The sequence below is a fragment of the Neopelma chrysocephalum genome, unplaced genomic scaffold, assembly GCF_003984885.1.
Source record: "Neopelma chrysocephalum unplaced genomic scaffold, ASM398488v2 Primary Assembly neopelma1_96588, whole genome shotgun sequence".
Classification (NCBI taxonomy): domain Eukaryota; kingdom Metazoa; phylum Chordata; class Aves; order Passeriformes; family Pipridae; genus Neopelma; species Neopelma chrysocephalum.
Window position 1 is genome coordinate 570,450 of NW_020925233.1, and position 18,666 is coordinate 589,115.

The 18,666-nt window shown below is 36.0% G+C and overlaps 1 protein-coding gene across 1 annotated transcript in view; it reads right to left on the reverse strand.

Annotated features, from left to right (window-relative positions):
• HCN1 (hyperpolarization activated cyclic nucleotide gated potassium channel 1) overlaps positions 1–18,666 on the reverse strand; it is a 94,549-nt gene that overhangs the window by 17,143 nt on the left and 58,740 nt on the right. The window contains exon 4 of the mRNA XM_027708897.1: positions 1,991–2,231. Within this exon, the coding sequence (XP_027564698.1) occupies positions 1,991–2,231 (241 nt within the window). The remainder of the gene's footprint in view (positions 1–1,990; positions 2,232–18,666) is intronic.

The window sequence follows — 18,666 nt, forward strand, 5'->3', positions numbered from 1 at the left end:
GGATGAGCAGATCAAGAGCAGCCCTGGAGAGAAGGACTTGGGGTTGCTGGTGGATGAGAGTCTGGACATGAACTGGCAATGTGTGCTTACAGCTCAGAAAGCCAATTGTATCCTGGGCTACATCCAAAGCAGCATGGCCAGCAAGTCGAGGAGGTGATTCTGTCCCTCTGTTCTGCTCTGCTCTGGTGATACTCCACCTGGAGCTCTGCATCCAGCTCTGGGGTCTCCAGCACAGGAAGGACATTGACCTTTTGGAGCCAGTCCAGAGGAGGCCACCAAGATGATTAGAGGGCTGGAGAACCTCTCCTATGATGAAAGGCTACAGCAGCAGCTATTACCTTCCATTTGCACCAGTAGCCGTTGGGCTTTGGATGCATTTGCACCCATTTTTGCAACACCTGTCTCATCGCAGCTGCAATTTAGATGAGCAAAAGTGCTTTGTTATGCAGCGTAGTAAGTTCTTGTGGTGTCTGAATATCACAAGTAGCTTATTTTTTTGCCTGTATTCCTGTTAAGAAGGGTAGTGGATGAACAGGATGAGCTAAATAGTTGTTTGCACTGCAACAACAGGCTGACAGTTATGTAAAATACTTTCATGTGCAATCTCCTCTGATCCTCTCTGGTTCAGAGGAGTATTATGGCCAAATTCAGCACGCAGGCTCTTGCACACTCATTTTCATAAACTAGGGCACTGCTAAGCATAGAGGAGACCAAGACCAAGGTTGCTCTGTTTCTTCATCCCCAGCATTTACCTTTTCTTTCTGCTTAATCTCCTGTCTTCAGAATCTACACTTTAATCCTGTGGGATAAGCACAAGACCTCTTTTACCGAAGTGCTTCTACAAATACTGGTGATACAAATCACCTTGCAGAGGCTACTGCAGTGTGACAAGGTCTGCTGGCCAGATCAGTAAGAGTTGCTTTAGGGTATTATTCTAAAATGGGATTAGTTAAATAACTCCATAGCACAATTCAAACACTGAGCCCAATTCACTTTTCTAAGCTTCCCCCTTCTGTATACCAGCTAAATGGCACTGATTAGGCTTTCAATTGAACATTTTCTGAAAGGCTTTCAGCTAATTTCTGAGATGATTCTTGGAATTCAACAGAAAATTGATAAAATGATCAACTTCAAGGGCAGCAGTGGTAACACAAATGTTCAATCAGCTTCTGAAAATCAGCTTTGCTGCTGCTTATGGAAGCAAATGCCTATACTATCTCATAAAGACAATCTGCAGTCACAAGGAACAACTTTTTTATATTGGTCAATTATTAGGTATAAAAAAAGAAATTGCTTTAATCCAAATATAAATATTCAAATCCCTTTGTCTAAAAAAAAATCTATTTTCATTAGGATTAACAGATTAATTTAATTAGGATTAAAACCCAAGCCTTGTTTTTATTAATATACATCTGTATATACAACCTACCTAGTCAGATAAGGAGTCCAATTTCTCATAATATATACCAGAAGAACAAATGTTGCTTTGTGCTAAAATTCAGTGAAAAAGCACTAATAACAACTTGAAATATTTGTGAATTACAAAAATATCCCATTTAAATTGCTCTTTTATCCTTTGCCTAATTTTGCAAATCTTAACATGATTTTTACCTTTAAATTTATGATTAAAAAAAGGTACTCTTTTTCAAAGATTAATCCTGTCAATTTTACCTTTAAAAGCTATAAAACTACCATGAAAATGATTATATTTTTATTTAAATATTGTCTGTTAAATAACAGTGTTCTTAATTCAAAATAACTTCAAAATTCTGGAAGGTCATACTGCATCTTTACTATCTGTCCTCACAACAGTAAGCACACTCTGAATGACTTATTTGCAAATATTTTGCATACCTTTTCATGCAGTCTGAATTGTCTAGGCAAAAGATGCTTAGTAGACTTATTCTGAAGTCTCTTTTTGTCTGTTATCTGAACATGTTTTATTCTAGTGCATTCAATCCAGTGTTATCATTCATTGTTTTCTACTCACCTCCAAAGTAAGAGCCATCTGTCAGCTTCAGCTCCTTGTTGGATTTGGTGATGACACCAGCAACACCATGTTGAATGAAATACATCTTTTTACCCACAGCCCCTTCTCGGATAATATAATCTCCAGGCTGAAACACCTCAAATCGCAGTTTGCTTAGCATGGCAGTCACAAAATTTGGGTCTGCATTAGCAAAAAGAGGCATTGTAGCAACCAGCTTCCGACAGTTGAAGTTGACAATCTCCTAAATAGAAAGGAAACATCATGATAATAACAGTCAGTAAATATGTACAATATGATGGGCATTCAAAAAAAGACTTTCTGCTTTCTTCACAAAGAATTTCTTTATCATCATATTGGACATTTCTGTCTCTTTCTGTGCCTATTTTATAAACTATTTCATCTGTTTCTGGTGAAATGATTGAAACATCAGTGCAGTCTGACTTGCATTTCTGAGGTTAAAGACTGTCTTCTTCTGGTGACTTTTCACAAGTTATTTATTATTCCCATTGGAATTTAAGGGGAAAATATGACAGAAAGATAAAAATTAAATAGGTATTACTCTGCCTGACACAAGATTAGTTGTTGCAATAACTATATTAAAGTTATGAATTTATGTAAGTCCTCTGTTTTCAAATTATACACCAGTAATATATTTCTATTCTGAACTTACCCAGTGGCAATATAAATGTACATTACAGTTAGCTAGTTGAAATCAACAGGAAAATTTCCTTCCCAGTTTTTAATTCATTTTATAAACACAGAGGCATACATTTCTGTCCTTCAAAGAAATGGTTATATAGTAGACCCCTATATGCAGAAAGCACTACTCTTTTCCTAAGGCCTAAAGGGTTTCTCCCACCAAGAGCATTTATATTTACAGGGCCAACTATGAGCACATCTACATGAAAAGTCTATAAGTGTCCTTGCTTAAAAAAAAAAAAAAAAAAAGAACAATTCCTGAAATCTTTTCAAGCTTATTCTTGCAAACCTTACATTGTGTTAGGAAATTAACATGATCAGTTGCCATTACAGATTTAACAGTGTATTGAAGAGCTGAGACTAATCACTATTACACATAGAGAGGGGCTCAGGCAGATAACACCTACTGAGGTAGCAAACCCAGCATGACAGGAAGAGCAAGTATAACCATCTGTATATAAATGCACACAAAGCAAATAAAAGAAAAATAAAACCAGCAGTCACCTAACTGCTTTGTAAAACTAAATGTGATTTTACTGTCAGTGGAGTACCCCTAGCATTTCTTACACTAAACCAAGGCTTTGAGATTGATGTAAATGAGGCATCCCACCTACAAGTGCTCTCATTCCCTTGACTGAGACCCATTGCACTCCTGCTGGAAGTGGCTTTTTCAATCTTCCATGCTTCTGCTGTCTCATATATCTCATATATCCTATGCAGACAGCTCTCTGAGCATGAAGCTTGGCTATACTTATCCACAGATCTTTTCTTCTCCCAGCCCACAATGTTGTATCTTGCTTGCAGACATGGTGGGGAAGGTAATTCCACAGCATAAACAACAGAACCATAGTTGGTTCTTCAAATCAGTCCCCTTGCATCTGGGAAGAACTGGAAATCCCCCCTTTCAAGGGAAGCCATTGGTTGCAAATGGGTGAAGAGTGAACAGAGTGAAGAAACAACCACCTTTCCCTGAGCTATCACTTCCTTTACAAATAAACCCAGCGGAACTTAAAAAAATAAATTGGCAAAAATGTCTCACCAGAAGCCCAAGAACTAGTCTTCCTTGTAAAAACACATGTTAAATTTGATTCAAGATCCCTGCAGTTTGCCTAAATTCAAAAATTATCTCAAGCAACAGCACTACAAGGTGTGAACTACCAGATAGGTGGCATTCAAATCAGTGAATACTGTTGTGTCATTAAGTCAAGAGGGGTAATCCCAGGCTACCCCTCTAAGTATACTCTGTATGAGGGAATAAATATCATACCGAGATTCCAATTGGCTGTCTTTTCTAAAGGATGGGGAAAAGCTTGTTTTCCTTCCTGTTTAAACACTACTTTTCTTAGTAAAGCTTCAGGCACCACCTCTTCTCCAAAGGAAAGTCATTCTCTTCTCCCACTGCTAGCAGCATGGTGGCATCACAGGAGGAGCCTCAGACTAAATCCTCAGCTCCCTGTGAGACTTCCTTACTGCAGTCTTGGCTGATGCTGGCAATAACTATTTCTTGTCTTGCCTTGCTCAGGGACTTTTCAGCAGGCTTGCTGCTTGTTTTCTGTTTCTGAAAGTGAATAGCTTGTCTTGCATGCCCAGGAGGCAGAGAAAGGAAATTACTGAAGAAAGCAAAAATTGACTGGAAATTATATAGAAGCTGGTGGGGAAGCATGAAAAAAGGCTGGGAGAGTAGAAAGTTCAACTCCAGTCACATTAGAAAGAAAGAGTAAAATAGATCTAGGTGGAGTAGTACTAAGAAAGAGAGAATGGGAAGAAAACAAAAAGAAGGAACACAAAGACCAAGAAAAAATGAAAAAATAAAAGAAGGCAGGAAGCTTGACTTTAAAAACAGATTGAGAAATGGAAATGGCTTGAAAAAGTGAGAGAACAGGAGAACAAAACCTGGAAAATAAGTGTCTAGAGTGAAAGCTGAGAAGTAGGGCAGATGAAGTAAACAAGAGAGAAATTGGAAAAAAAAAGAAGTTATCAGTAACATGTCTTTAACAGTACCATAAGAGAGAGCATGATATAGAGAGAGGGGAGAATTCAGACCTGCATGACTCCTCTGTGCAGAGCCAGTCCAGCCCAGCCAGAGAGAAATTCACCTCATCTTGGGAATCTCAACAAAACACACCCTGGAAACAGAATTTTCATTCTTCGAATCTCATGTCCTCTTATGGCTCAATCTTATGCCCACCTTTCTTTCTCATTATGAAATCTATATCTGGATATACCCACATATACACACACATTATCCTGCTCAGCCTGAGTTGCCTAATTAAGGTACCAACATAGCTACAAAACCACCCTGCTGTGGTAATTTCAGCAGTTATATCCTAATAATGCATTCATTTTGTTGATTAGTTTTCTGTGAAAGTTTGTGCTAAAGTGCAAACCTTCCTTATTTAAGACATTAGAAGGTGGAAAATTACTGAGGGAGAAAGAAATGTGTCATTTTTAGAGTGTTTTGTTTTTCTTTAAAGTGTTCTTTTATTTAAATATGAGATCATTCAGAGCAAGTAAAATACATTTCCCTGAGTCTTAATCACAGGCAGTGCTGCAATTTCAGATTCTTGTGTATTACTTTAAATGCCATCTTGGGGAGAAAGAAACAGTAAAGATTATGAAAGTGTTTTATGTAACTCAGAAAGTACTAGGAGAAAAAGTTCTGTGTTTTAAAAGAGATGTAACAAAAGAACAAACTGACAAATTAAGAGGTGACACTTTGTGCAGAGAAAAATTTTTCACTCATATATTTTTTTTAATTCTTTGGAGATAGATTGGAACCAGACTATGCTGCACAATATGATATCTTAATTTAATGAAATAATAATGATTTTGTCTCACCTTTACTTGAGGAAAACACCAAATGAAGCCTGAGGAAAGGACTAAGAGAGCATTATATAGCTGAAGTGGTTAAAGGGCAAAAATGATTCAGCCCTACATGGAACAAGTGTTGAACTAGTCCAAGTGTTGCTCTCCATTACACAAGATTTAAGTCAGAGGTGCAGTGGTCTGCTTTATATAAGAGATTGGTTAGGTAATTACACTGATGCCTGCTCCTTTGTAGTGTATTGGTTTTATTACTCATCTTGCTTATATTTTTAAGCTGATGTTAGAGCATCAGATATTATCATTTTGTTCAATATTTCTTGATGACTGCTCTGAAGCATCTCAGGATGTTAGAGAAGTCGTCACAAGGCTGTCCTAGTTGTGGTTGGGGCTCTCTGATGGCATCTGTAAATTTTTTAGGACTTTTTCTCCAGAAGATTTTTAGCTGTAGGTAGTGCTTTTTTTTAGCTGGAGGTAGTGCTTTTAGTTAGACTGACCAGAAAATGCTGTTGCTATAAAAAAAGGCAAGAAAGATCTGTATGCCTGAAAAGTTCTTTACTTTTTTCAATAATCCAACTGAGCTAATAAAAAGTACTGTCATCTACAAACTATGTCCTTGTGTGTAGGCCAACAAAGTCCATTTATGACTACATAGAAAAATAGCTTAGCTTTGTTAGGTCACTTCTACATACTATTGCAAAAATCTAGTGTGTAACTGTAACAAGGAACATTTTTTTTTCCTGAGTGTTCTTCCTTTACACTATGCTTTCAAAGGATGAGAAACTAAATTAGTCCTAATTTCCTGATGATTGAAAGGAAGAAATCACTTTACTGAGAAAGCTATTTTTTTCCTGTAAGAAATAACTCACAGATAAAAAATACTGAACCATCATTAAGACAGACCTATAGGAAAAAGCATTACATTTAGGGATTTGGGGCTGCGTGAACAGGTTAGATATATTTAAACCCAGTTTCCAGGAGTCATATTCTATATGTGTTCATGATTTCCTGCAATTTTCAACCCATTGGTCAATTATAGTCAAGTTTGGCAGAAAGAGGTATCTCACTGGTACTAAGTTCTGAAAGGTTTTATTACAGCAGGCAATCAGGAGGACTAGGATTAGTACCCCACTGAGGGAATGACTACATCATTATCTAACAACTTGTTAAATGCCAGAAAATCTACATGTGGCAACAGGATGCAATATTCTTCATTTCTGGAGCACCTGAGATTGTTCAAGTTGCTTGGACACATTCTGTTTAATCCTCTATACAGAGTTTATGACATAAAACCAAATTTTTCTCAGAGGCCTTTCATGCAAGTAATAATGACTATGTAAATTTTTTCTCTTTGAGTGGGATTGACATGATTTTCCATTTTTCAATGACACTAATCAATTTCAATATAGAGATTCTGCTTAAATTTTACTAACAAATATGGTAACTCTTGGACACTATTATTTACATCTAGAGCTGTGTCTAGAAACAGCATTCTTTTTTCTTCATGACTTGATATTTTGTCATTCTGTTAACATAGCTGGATATTTTATGTGTGCGTTTTAGAAAACCTCCCTGTCTAGCCCCTTTGGTTTTAGATTTTAAAGCCCAATAATGCTCTGCTTGATGTAGCCTGCATATTTGACCTACAGACAAAGCACAAAACCTGAAAAAAACTCTGATCTCTGAGGCAAAGACATTTCATGGGATCTCAATTGCCTTGAAATCCAGTGGTCAGCCTGTCTATTTACATTTTCAAAACACTTCAGTCCCCAAGACCTTCAGTATACCTGCATACAGTTATCCAAATGCAGAAAATTTGCCAGACAGCTGTGAGATAATCTTAGGCAGCCAAAATGAAGAATGAATAAATAGGCTTTCCAGCCAAACAATGAACTGAGTGAGATTCCTTGCTTGGATTCTACCAGGACTGACAGGACTGAGTCAAAGAAGGTTTTTTTTCTCTCTAGCTCTGTTCAATTCAGATTAAGACAAGTCAACCCTAAAGAGAGCGTATGGTAGCTAGTATTGCTGCCTCCTGAGAGAAAGCAATCTTTTTTATGCATTTGCAATCAGAAGAGATATAGATTTGAGCAATTATATTTTCTTAGCTTTGTTGATTAAATGTTGGCCTTCTGCATACTGTTCTGTCATTCCTTTCTTGATTAGAATTTTTGATTCAACTCCTTATATGTATTCTTTATGCTTCAGTATTATTATTGCATTAAATTCAAATGCAGACAGAATAATCCTTTTGAGACGGTATGGTTCAACCAAACCTCCAATAAAGTTAGTCTGATGAAGGATATCCATCTTTTCCCAGCTTGTTAATTGATTTAATGGAGCTTAAGAAAGAGCAGTTCTATGCATCTCAAGCTTCTCTTTAGATCATCCATTATATTTAGAAGATTAAAAAAGAGCAAAGGAATGAATAAAGACACTATCTATGCACCCTTTCATTCACACAACTGTCTATCCATTCTTTAACTATTTTAAAAAGGAATTTCGCTTTCATCTTATTCAATGTTCTGAAATGTTCTATGCTGTTTAAGTTTAGTTTCCAGCTGCGAAAAAGATGACAGGCTTTAAAATGGGAGCAGCAATACAGGCTATGTTTCAAGGCAGTCTGTCACAGAGAGATAGCCAGTCTAATTTCAAAACACTGAGAAGTCCTGATAATTCAGGTAAGTATTTAAAGTTTGGGCCAACTGACCAATCTCTACCTCCTGAAGGTTTTACTTCTGAACTGTTCTGCTGAACAAATTTTCTGAATGCTCTTAGTAAAAAACACCCAACATTCATTACAGGAGGTGGCATTGAAATAGTGCTGTATCATAACAGCAGTTGCTGTAGAGAATGTTCCGTTTTATTAACTGAATAAAGAAGCTGCAATTTGCAAAAGTATTTAACAATCACTGTTTCAGTTTTCTGCACCTGAGTAACCAAATAACTTCATTTGTATTTGTGTGTGTACATTGGAGTGTTATACTTGCTAATACTGTACAGTATTTCGTAAATAATATCTTGGGCAGGGGGCAATTAAAACTGAAACCTTCATTCAGTAGGTATTTTAAAAATTGAAGTTTCCCCATTATACCAATTAGACTACAGATGTAAACATATGTATTTTCAAACTGTGGCAGAAAGTGAATCCTAAGAGACATGAAGTTGAAAAAATCCTATTGGTATCCATATCCTATTGGTATCCATATCAAAATTTTTGTCAGTACATGGATAAGTGGAATGAGTTAGACATCATATTTGCTGTACAATGAACGAAGCACACTTCATGTTTTTCTAAAACAGCAATTAAGAAATAGGAGAAAGTTTTGCTAACAATCACAAAACTTTGTCTAGTCTGCTTGCTCACAGGTTAATATCTACTGTAGCACTGCTTTTCCACTGTCTTTGGAGCTTCCACTTCCAGCTGGTTCTGGAAACCATTTTTATTATTGTGCATTTGTATGGAAACTCAAGTGGTAAAACTTGCGAATGCCAGTCAATCTGTGGCTGATCTTGTATGTAATCTGTGTGGCAGCTACATCCTTCCCAAAAAACAGCTCAATTGCTACTTATAGGTTTGCTGAATGAAGAGTACCTCTTATATTTACCAAAGTGAGTGAGATTTCACCTGATTGCCAGCAAAAAAGGGATTTTGTTTTAGAATAGTGCTGGAAAGAGGGCTGCTGTTCTCAGGACAGTGCTTGATTCACCTGATACCAAGAAAGAATAATTGTGCATGAGAGTAAGAAAAAGAGGAGGAGACAGCACAGTTTCACAAAGGCAGTCCAAGCCACATTTGTATGAATTATTAGGTAAAATATATTCACTGGTGTGTTTTGTGGTGTAAAATTTGTCTGTCAGAATTCAGAACAGTATGAAAAGCCTGAACAGTTTCTCTTGCTGAGAAAAGGGAAAGCCATGAAGAGATTAACTTGTGGATGAAAGCAGGGAGGAAAAAAACCCCTATGTTTGAAGCTATCATGGGGCTGACTGGGGCTAAAACAAAGTACTGAAACAAAGAACTAGTTGGCAGGAAAATATAAACATATCTTGAAAGAAATTGAAAGCTATGGCTTGGATCTAAATTTTTGCGTTGACTTATTTCTGATTTTCACTTTTTTGATCAAGATCAGAAGCTGAATCAGCTGGGAATTCTTCCATGGAGAGTTTATTGTGTGCTCTGCAATAGGCAAAGAATTCCTTCTGCCATTCCCTCTTTCCCTCTTTGTCTCCTGCTCCCCTCTTTAGTCCCCTGTGTATGCAACCCAAATGGCCAAAATAACTGAGACAAGAAGAAGGAAGTTCTCAAGAGAATGTGCTTTGTCTACACACAATGTGTGTGGTTTAGCTGACACAGTAGCAACAACCACCAAGAAAACAGTCACTGAAAAATCAGTGGTAATTTGTTCACTGAGTTATTTTACAGCTCTCAAAAAGCTCTGGATGAGAAATACTGTTATCTTGTTAATTGCTAGGTTAACACTTTCTCTCCTTATTATGAATTAAAAGTCCATTGGTTCAGAGGCTCTCTCTATAAATTTATGAAATGGCTTAAATTAAATCTTAGTGATTATATTGGATAAATCCCAGTTAGCTGAGCTTGAAATGTCCACATTGAAATTATATTTAGTGTTTTTAAGTGCATTTCAGTTTGCATCTAATTTGATTTATAACTATTCAGTGAAGGCCTACTCTATGTTATATAGGAGAAACATCAAATTCCTAACTTTACCTAACACAAAATTTAAACATTCTTACACTATGTATATGCCACATCTTAAAGTGGTGAAAAAGAGCTTTTGTAAACAATGACATTTATTTAGATTTCTTAGACAAATGTGTGACAGGATCCTAAATGCCAGTGTGTGTACATGCTAGAATATTTATAATGGCAGCTATAGATGAACACATCTATATATAACAGAAGGCTATAAAAAGAAAGATAAGGAGGATTCAGAATCCCTTTCTAATTCTGAATCAGCCTTCATCACTGCTTTGCAATGGGAACTGGGACAAGCCAATTGTATGACCATTTGAATTTGCCTTCTACAGGAAACTACTGACAAGGGTGCTGGGGTGGGATCATGTGCAAAGGCTCAGTGATGTTATGTTGTGAGTCACAACTTGAATCACAGGTGTAAGGAGCTCATGACCCACATTCTGGCCACTGCACCAGAGCCCAAGCATGCAGAAGTAGAAAAATACTGAAGAGCTGATTTTGGAGCCCTGTTTTGCAGTGAAACATGGGGATGATGCTCGGTTGTAAGGGTGAGAGTTGGAGAGCTAGCTCCAGAAAAGATATCATCAGTTCATAAAAACGGAGATGAAGCTTCTGGGAATAACTTAGTAGAGTGTCAGCCAGACAGCCCTCAAGACAGAATTTTCTTGAGAGTACCACTTTGGCTAATATTGGTAGCTGCAGGGGAAAGAAATGAATAAATGGCAAGGGAGGTTGTAAAGAATAGAAGAAATTCTGAGGAGTGCAAATAGTGACAGCAAAAACAGCCTCAGTAGCAGATCATGTGGAGGAAAGAGAAGGCAAAGTGGCAGGAGTAGACTAGTCAATGTGAATAAGTAGTAACAGCTAGAATAAAAGTGATGCATCAGACCTTAAGTATCCAGTAGGCAGACACACTAAATAGTGGCATGGTACCAGAGTAATGAAAAAAAAGTCACATTACAACTAGAAGCCAAATCATGGTCAAGATTTGACAGATCAAGGATGCACAGGACATCCTCAGCATTTCTACGTCCTGAAAAGTTTTGTTCTATGGAGCATGGAGAGGAAGCAGCTATATAAATAATAAATGAGAAATCAGGGGAGATACCTATAGCCGTCTACATTTACAGTTGCTCTGTTTGCTCTCTGAATGCAATCACTGAGGCCTTAAATAGTTGTGCTTGTGCTTTCCCTCCAGGAGTAGACATGCACTAAAAGCAAGGGGGCCTCAAAACAGCAGAGCATTCAGGAACTGCCATTAGCATCCATGCATAAGACAGGCAGCCACAGGATGCAGGTGCATAGGAAGTTCCAGGTTCTTTACAACACTTAAATAATCCTTTTCAGATCAATTTCAGTTCATCTGCTTGCCCAGAGTTTTAAATTTATGTAACTGTTAATAGGGTTTAAGTATAATTACATTACTCACAGTGAATTAAACATAGGCTGAGGTTTATATCCATAAGAAATGTGTTCCTATAGTTTATTCAGAAAGATTTCCAAATGATCTTAAGACTATGTCTTCATTTCTACCTTTATGAATAAATTTGTCTTACATATTGAATTCCTATCATAGGAGAGCCCTTATACCCTTTGTAAATACAGTTAATTTTAAGATAATATATTATAAATATAGACTGGGTGGCATAGGAAGTATGTGTTGAGACATATGGCAACAGTAGAAACAGAAAGATCATACTGAAGTACCTAATGCAATATATGACCTTACTATGATGCGAAGATATCAACAAAGTATTATATAATATTCTTCTCAAATATACATCTTGCACACGTGTTTGTGTGTATGTGCCAGCAAGTCAGGGTGTGTGTGTATACATATACATATGCATATATATGCTCTCCACATGTATATATACACATATATATCACTACAGATGTATTTATATGTGTACAAATGTATGTATTTGTACATTTAATGAAAAAAAATTAAAGTTTAAATGGGTCCCATTAGATCTATGTTGCAAATTAGTTTTAGTTATATATTTGGAGATCAATATAAGTCATGTAAGAGTGTGTGCTTGTATAACTGAAGTTATAATCTATAAGCAAAGAGGTGAGAGGAAAGAAGATTCTGCTCTGAGTCCCAATTATGTTCTTTGGAAATGAAATGTCCTGATGTTCTATATTCTGCAAGGACACATGATCTGTATCTATTTTCAGTGAACATCTTCTCACATGGTGGCCTAAAAATAGGCCAGCCATGAACTTTAAATAATGGCTCGGGAAGGGTATTAACCTCTTTCTGACATTCTAAGTTTGTCGCTGTGTTGTAAGTATCAATATTATGAAGAATGTATCTGGTGTTAGAGAATGACAAAGCAAGTTACATACACCTCCCTTTCTGCTTCTCTACAGATGTCATTGCCTCTTAATTCCCTTCAAGGTCTGTTATATATATTAAGCTGCCCACACACAATAATGACAGCATTTCTTTTCCTCTAAGTAGTGAATCTGTTTTCTGACAGATGTTAAAAAGAACAAACTATTTAATTTCCAACACGGCAGGGATGGGAGACTTTCTACTCTTGGTGAAATATGATGATTATGAAAACTTATTTTTCATCAATACACAAGTGTTTATACAATGTGTGGCAATGACTAGTACTAGATTTTAGTTTCAGGGACTGTGGATGTCTGTAGTAGCTACTGTATTTCCCAAATAATCTATTACATCTCTCAGAGCATAATGCATAATTTTCAAATGTTTCTCAGTAATTCTACTCTTTTCTTACTTTTTTATTAGACACAGATACATATTTGCTTCCTGATTTTCAATTTAGTATAAGAAAAATCTTCACTATGAAATAAACTTAATTTTCAATACATGTAAGGGATGTTCATGAGATCATAGAAATAATAGTTTTCAGTTGCACAGTTAGCTAATGACTGTTGTATAGGCTAAAATGAAACCTGTTAATTACAAAGACTATGGGTTTTCTTTAAATTTATATGTTCCACACAGGTATTTATTTAATCTACAAAATATTTTAGTTTTCTATCAAGGCATCATCCACTGCTTCAAATGTACTGTAGTGAGTGATCAGCTCATAAAACTTGCAGCTGTTTGTGTTTTAGGGCACCTTGTTAGTTTCCTTCAACCAACCATGATTTTTTGCTTTTCACAAATGAGGGAGAAGAAAAATGGGTTTATTGAGAGGAAAACTAATAAACATAGACCCCCCAGAAGAAGGCGGGAGATTAAAACTTTCTTCAGGGAACTCCTTGTCAGTCATTGCTCTACTACTACCAAGGGTGGCTTATGTTCCAGTGCTACCACTGACCCAGGAATGTGTGAAGGTATCAGGAAAGAGGCAGAGACAACAGATAAAAACATTGCCTTGAACTCAGTCCAGAAGTTACCAGGAAGTCTGTACCTGTAAACAGAATGTCAGAATCCACATTTTGCACCAGCTTTTAACTTCAGTCATCTCTGAGACTCTCATTAATCGCTAAAAATATCATATACTAAGTTCCTTCAATGTTAGACACTTATCTTTAAGTGCAACAAGTGTAATTCAACACCTTATGCATCAATATAAATTCTAAATTTATCTGTCCATTTATAAATAATTTCAAAAATTTTAATTCAATTCCCATTTCCATTTAATCTCTTGTATAAAAATTCTTCATCAAAAGAGATTACACTTCCAAAAGATTATTTTGCAGTTGTAGAGGAGAATCCTGATTTTTCAGGTAGTAAAAAAACTCAGTATTTCAACTTTGACTTATCTACAAGACAATTTATGGAGAAAAGATTTTATGTATTTGCCTTTTGCATATTCTAAATAACAGCAACAGTACAAAATTACAGATTAGACAGAACTTTGTTCAAGTTTCAAAATAGTGTACTTTTTTTTTTTGTTATAGTAGCATTAGGATAAAAGGAAAACAATGATCTAGCATTGCCTTGAAGTGCAGAATTTAACTTTGATATCTCTCACAGCTTTAACTATATTTACCTTCTTAAATCATCAGTGTACCAACTGGAATTTAAGTTCATAAGTGTGTACTCAGAACAGATTTCATGCTTGGTTGTTTTTTGCATGCTCATGAAAGACAACTCCAGATTTATGCATGGGAAGTGCTGCATACCCTTCTGTATGCTGTTACTACCATATTCATAATGTGCAACTGAGTGCATAAAAATAGGCACATGCATTTGTTTCTGCATGAAACAGTTCATGGCATATTTATTTCCTCTTGCTGGTGGCAAATCACAATGTTTATTTCTGGTGACTTTCATGGACAGTGGCATCTCTGAAGGGTGCCCATTCAACACAGAAACTTTTGTATTACATGGCCCCCATAGCATTTTTACTGGTTCCAAATAAATATGCTTCAAAAGACTTTAGTCTGCTTCTGGATCTAGAATTTAAATTCTACCATGAAAACTTATGGAAAAGATGTTCACTCTCACCACCTGAAAGGATGAGATTTACAGGGAAGGCATGTGGGAATGTCTACACTTTGCATCTCTATCTTGTCTGAAATATGCTTTCTACTGGAGTCAGGGCTGCATCCTGCCCTCTTCTTTTCTCCTTTTCCTTCCCATGCTTCCCTTATGCAAGTGCCATGACTTTTTATTGCAGAAGCACGTGAGAAGAAAATGGAGAACCCTGGTAGTTACCAGAGTGCCAGATCCCACATCTCCTAATCTTGCATTAAAAGAGAGAATTTAATTTTCAGCCCTGCACTAAGAATTTTAATTTACTTATTTTTCATTTTTTTAAAATTGTTCTCTCACAGGTTCAAAGGAATGTGTGTTAACTTCTGCTGTTTTAATGTAATGGATTTATAGTCACAATTCAGGGATTACAGTAAAATATCACTCATTTTTAGCGAAATAAAACTTTCCACATCCAACCAAAAAGAGCACCTTGCAAGCAAGCACAGTAGTAGAAGAATGTGTTTACATACGAAGAACTAACTCAGAAGTTATTTGAAGTATAGGTTATTATTATTTTGAACCTCCAAAACATGGAGCAATGCTATCTATAATTGCAATAGCATATTCAAACCTAATAGAAATGAACACGTTGTGAGAAGCACTAATACAGAGTAACCTTTCCTGGCTTTAACCAGAAACCACACAGAGAATAAAAAAAAGTGCTTGCCTCTTTCCATCCACTGCCCTGAGCACTACCTGGATATCAAGTATCTGAACAATTCTTCAGTCCATTAAAAACTGAGATAAAAAAGATGCTTGGAAGCATGATCCTTTCTTTATATGAAAGACAACTACTGCACTAAGATTTGGGCATTTGATTTGTTTTAGTATATTTGAAGTGCTCATGAAAGAACTGTCATGTCTGAAATATTTATTAAACAATTACAACAAAGGAATCTTGTAGGTGCAGTAACATGTCTGTTCATAACTACTGAGCAGCGCTGGTGTATTATTATCTGTATTATTGGAAGCAGTTAGATGTGGGACTTGTCAAAGCATGTCTCATCTCAGGATGAATTTGCTAATAAAGCATGTCAAACACAGAAGGGACTGTCATCAAAGTTTCTTGAATATGCACAACAGCAATGAAAGTAGTTGACAATTCAGCTGCAGCATATACACAAGGAGCAAACACACTTCCCATAGCTCAGGAAATCAAACTACATTGTGTTAGGTCCCTGGGAAATAGGTTTGAGAGTGCACACTGTTTGTTACCACATTACGCCTCCTGGGGAAAATCATCTTAAAACACTAATCCAATCCAGTGGTGATTGTCTGCCCATTTCCACATTAAAATGACCCTTTGTTACTATTTTTAGTTTTAAAAACTTTGTTATAGTTCTTTGTAAGAGGTGGTCAGGGTTTTGCCTAAGCTTTGTATACTTAGACTACAATTTAGGCATAATTCACACAGATATTTGAAAAATACAGATTTTTGGTTTTTAGCATTTGTGAAGTAAATAATGCTGTGGTATATCAGCATTTATTCTGCAAGACTGACATGCTGCATAAGTCATTCATGATTCAGTACTCCAGAGTATGAACCAAAGCTGTATTTTGTGTCTCTGTGGAAAAAAAACCAAACAAAAAACTTTAATCGACTGGATAAAGAGGTATTCACGCTCAGTATATACATAGAAGAAGATACTTAAATGAATTCCAATGTGACTACATCTGTACTTCTGATGCACTTTTCCTACTTCCCCTCTTTAAGCTTCATACCAAGGATCACTGCATATTAAATGAAGAAAAGTGGATTGTAATTAAATAATTATCTTTCTGTCTTTTATGAGATAAACTTAGGGACATAAGTCGTTATGGACCAAAATACTTGGAATCTCCAAATTTTAATATTGCTTCTGATGCTTCATTGTTTTTTAATAAAATAATTTGATTTTCTACCATTATTTTAATGTTTGAAAGTCTGTAGCCCAAAATCATCATGACTATGCTATTAAATAGGATCAAACATTCCATAGTCTAATCACACCATATTTTGGCCTCATACTATTATTTTGGAGATGCTTCATCTTTTGAGCACAGTATTATAGTATAGTCAAAATGAGAGAATATATTGTTTCATGATTTCTAAAGATAAATACTAAATAAAAGGAATTATATTAAAAAAGGAGGTATGTTTTAATGGGCAAAAGGAGAAGGTCTAAAACTAGGGAAAAATACCAAGGTTACCAAACTGATAATTTTAAAATTGATTTTGAAAAGACAAAATAATTTCTCTACAAAAATACTCACTTTGTCTACATGTACAAACTGATTTGGTTTGTGTCCCATTTTCGTTTAGATAGAATATAAATTATAAATAATGGAAGCTTTCCATTAGTTGGTTCTGGGAGTACTTTTCTTACAAGAACTGTCACAAAATGCTGTTCTTGATGCAACACTAGACACTGAGCAAAGTGTTTTTTCAGAACCTCACACCTGACTCATTAGGCTGTAATAGGTACCACAATGTACTTCTATTCACTATCCCTATGGAAAAAACAAAGGCCAAGAACTTCACACAGTTCTGCTCAGTTCCAGAAACAGCACCACATAAAGATGAAGTAGCTTGTTAAAAAGAAACTACAAGAAGCTTCTTCTGGTCTTGTGTGGAGAAATGTTAAGTGACACACCTATTTAAACACATAAAATAATGTATCCATTACCTCTTAGAGTTAGTTCTTACATTAAAATAAAATAAAACTTGATGGCTGGCAGTGATTAAAAAGCAAATTAATGTTAGAAATTAATGTAGGAAATTAATTATTTGTATTATTGTAGCATCAGTATGCTAGCTGCAGACCTGGTGCTCTCAGCTCTAAAAGGCTCTAGTAGAGCCAGGAAAAAAACAATTGAGAATGGCAAGAAGAATGATCATAAGGGTGAGCTAGCTTCACGCAGGAAAGAATTAAATAAAGTATATTTCTTTACCATCAAAAAAATCACAGTTTAAGGATGTTATCATGTAAGTCTATAAAATCATAACTGTCATGCAAATAGTGGGTAGGAATTGACTGTACTATCACTTTTGCTACAAGAATTAATGGCCATCAGAACCATAAAACAGTCAAAGCCATGTTCAATCCCAAAAGAAAGAGGTGGTTTCTCATGCAGTAAGATACAGGTTTGTGCTTCTTGACAAAGGATGGTGTGGTTGCAGAGTATGTAGATTCAAGCATGCAAATAAATAATTGGAAGAGATGTGTATTAAGGATTACCCTGTAATCAAATCACATCAGTCTCAGAGTATCCCTTAACCTGAAAATACTGTGAGTCTAGGAGAGTCATGAACAGATACCCTGTTCTTCTTCTGTGGGTCTCCATTTGCAGCCACTGGTAGTGAGGCTAGTGGCTTAGACAAATGCCAGAGCTGAGCCACTTCGAAATTTCTTATGAGATGAAACTGGTTATGTATATGTATTTAAACTTTTATACTTCAGGTTTCCATTTGGAATATATTTCTCTTATCTATGTGGAGTTTTTGTTGAGTTTGGTTTTTTTTTCTTTCTGTGTTGTCCGTACCATCTCCATTTCATGTCATGACAGTTACAAAGACCCTTTTTAGAACTAAGGCCTTCTGAGGCCAAATGATGTTCAAGCATGTGGTGGTAAGAATTCAGAGTTAAAAAATGTGAACTTTAGTACCTCTGTCTGCTGAAGAACCAGAGATGGTATTTATATAAGGGAAACATGCTAATTGTTACCAATTTCTAATCACTACATCAAGAAATGAGGGAGAGAGAGAGTTAATTGCAAAGGCTATTAAGGACAGAATTTATTGTAAATGCTTTTAAAGACAACTTATTTCACATGTCAACAATTTATTTCATGCTGTTTGAAGATGTAGCCTTTTTTCTAAGCTAGTCAGCTAGGTTTTCTTTATCATGAGAGCATATATGTGTGGGTGGTATGTGCAGAGAGATCCTGATGATTATCTCAGACTTGTTGCAGAACTTGCATGGAGCT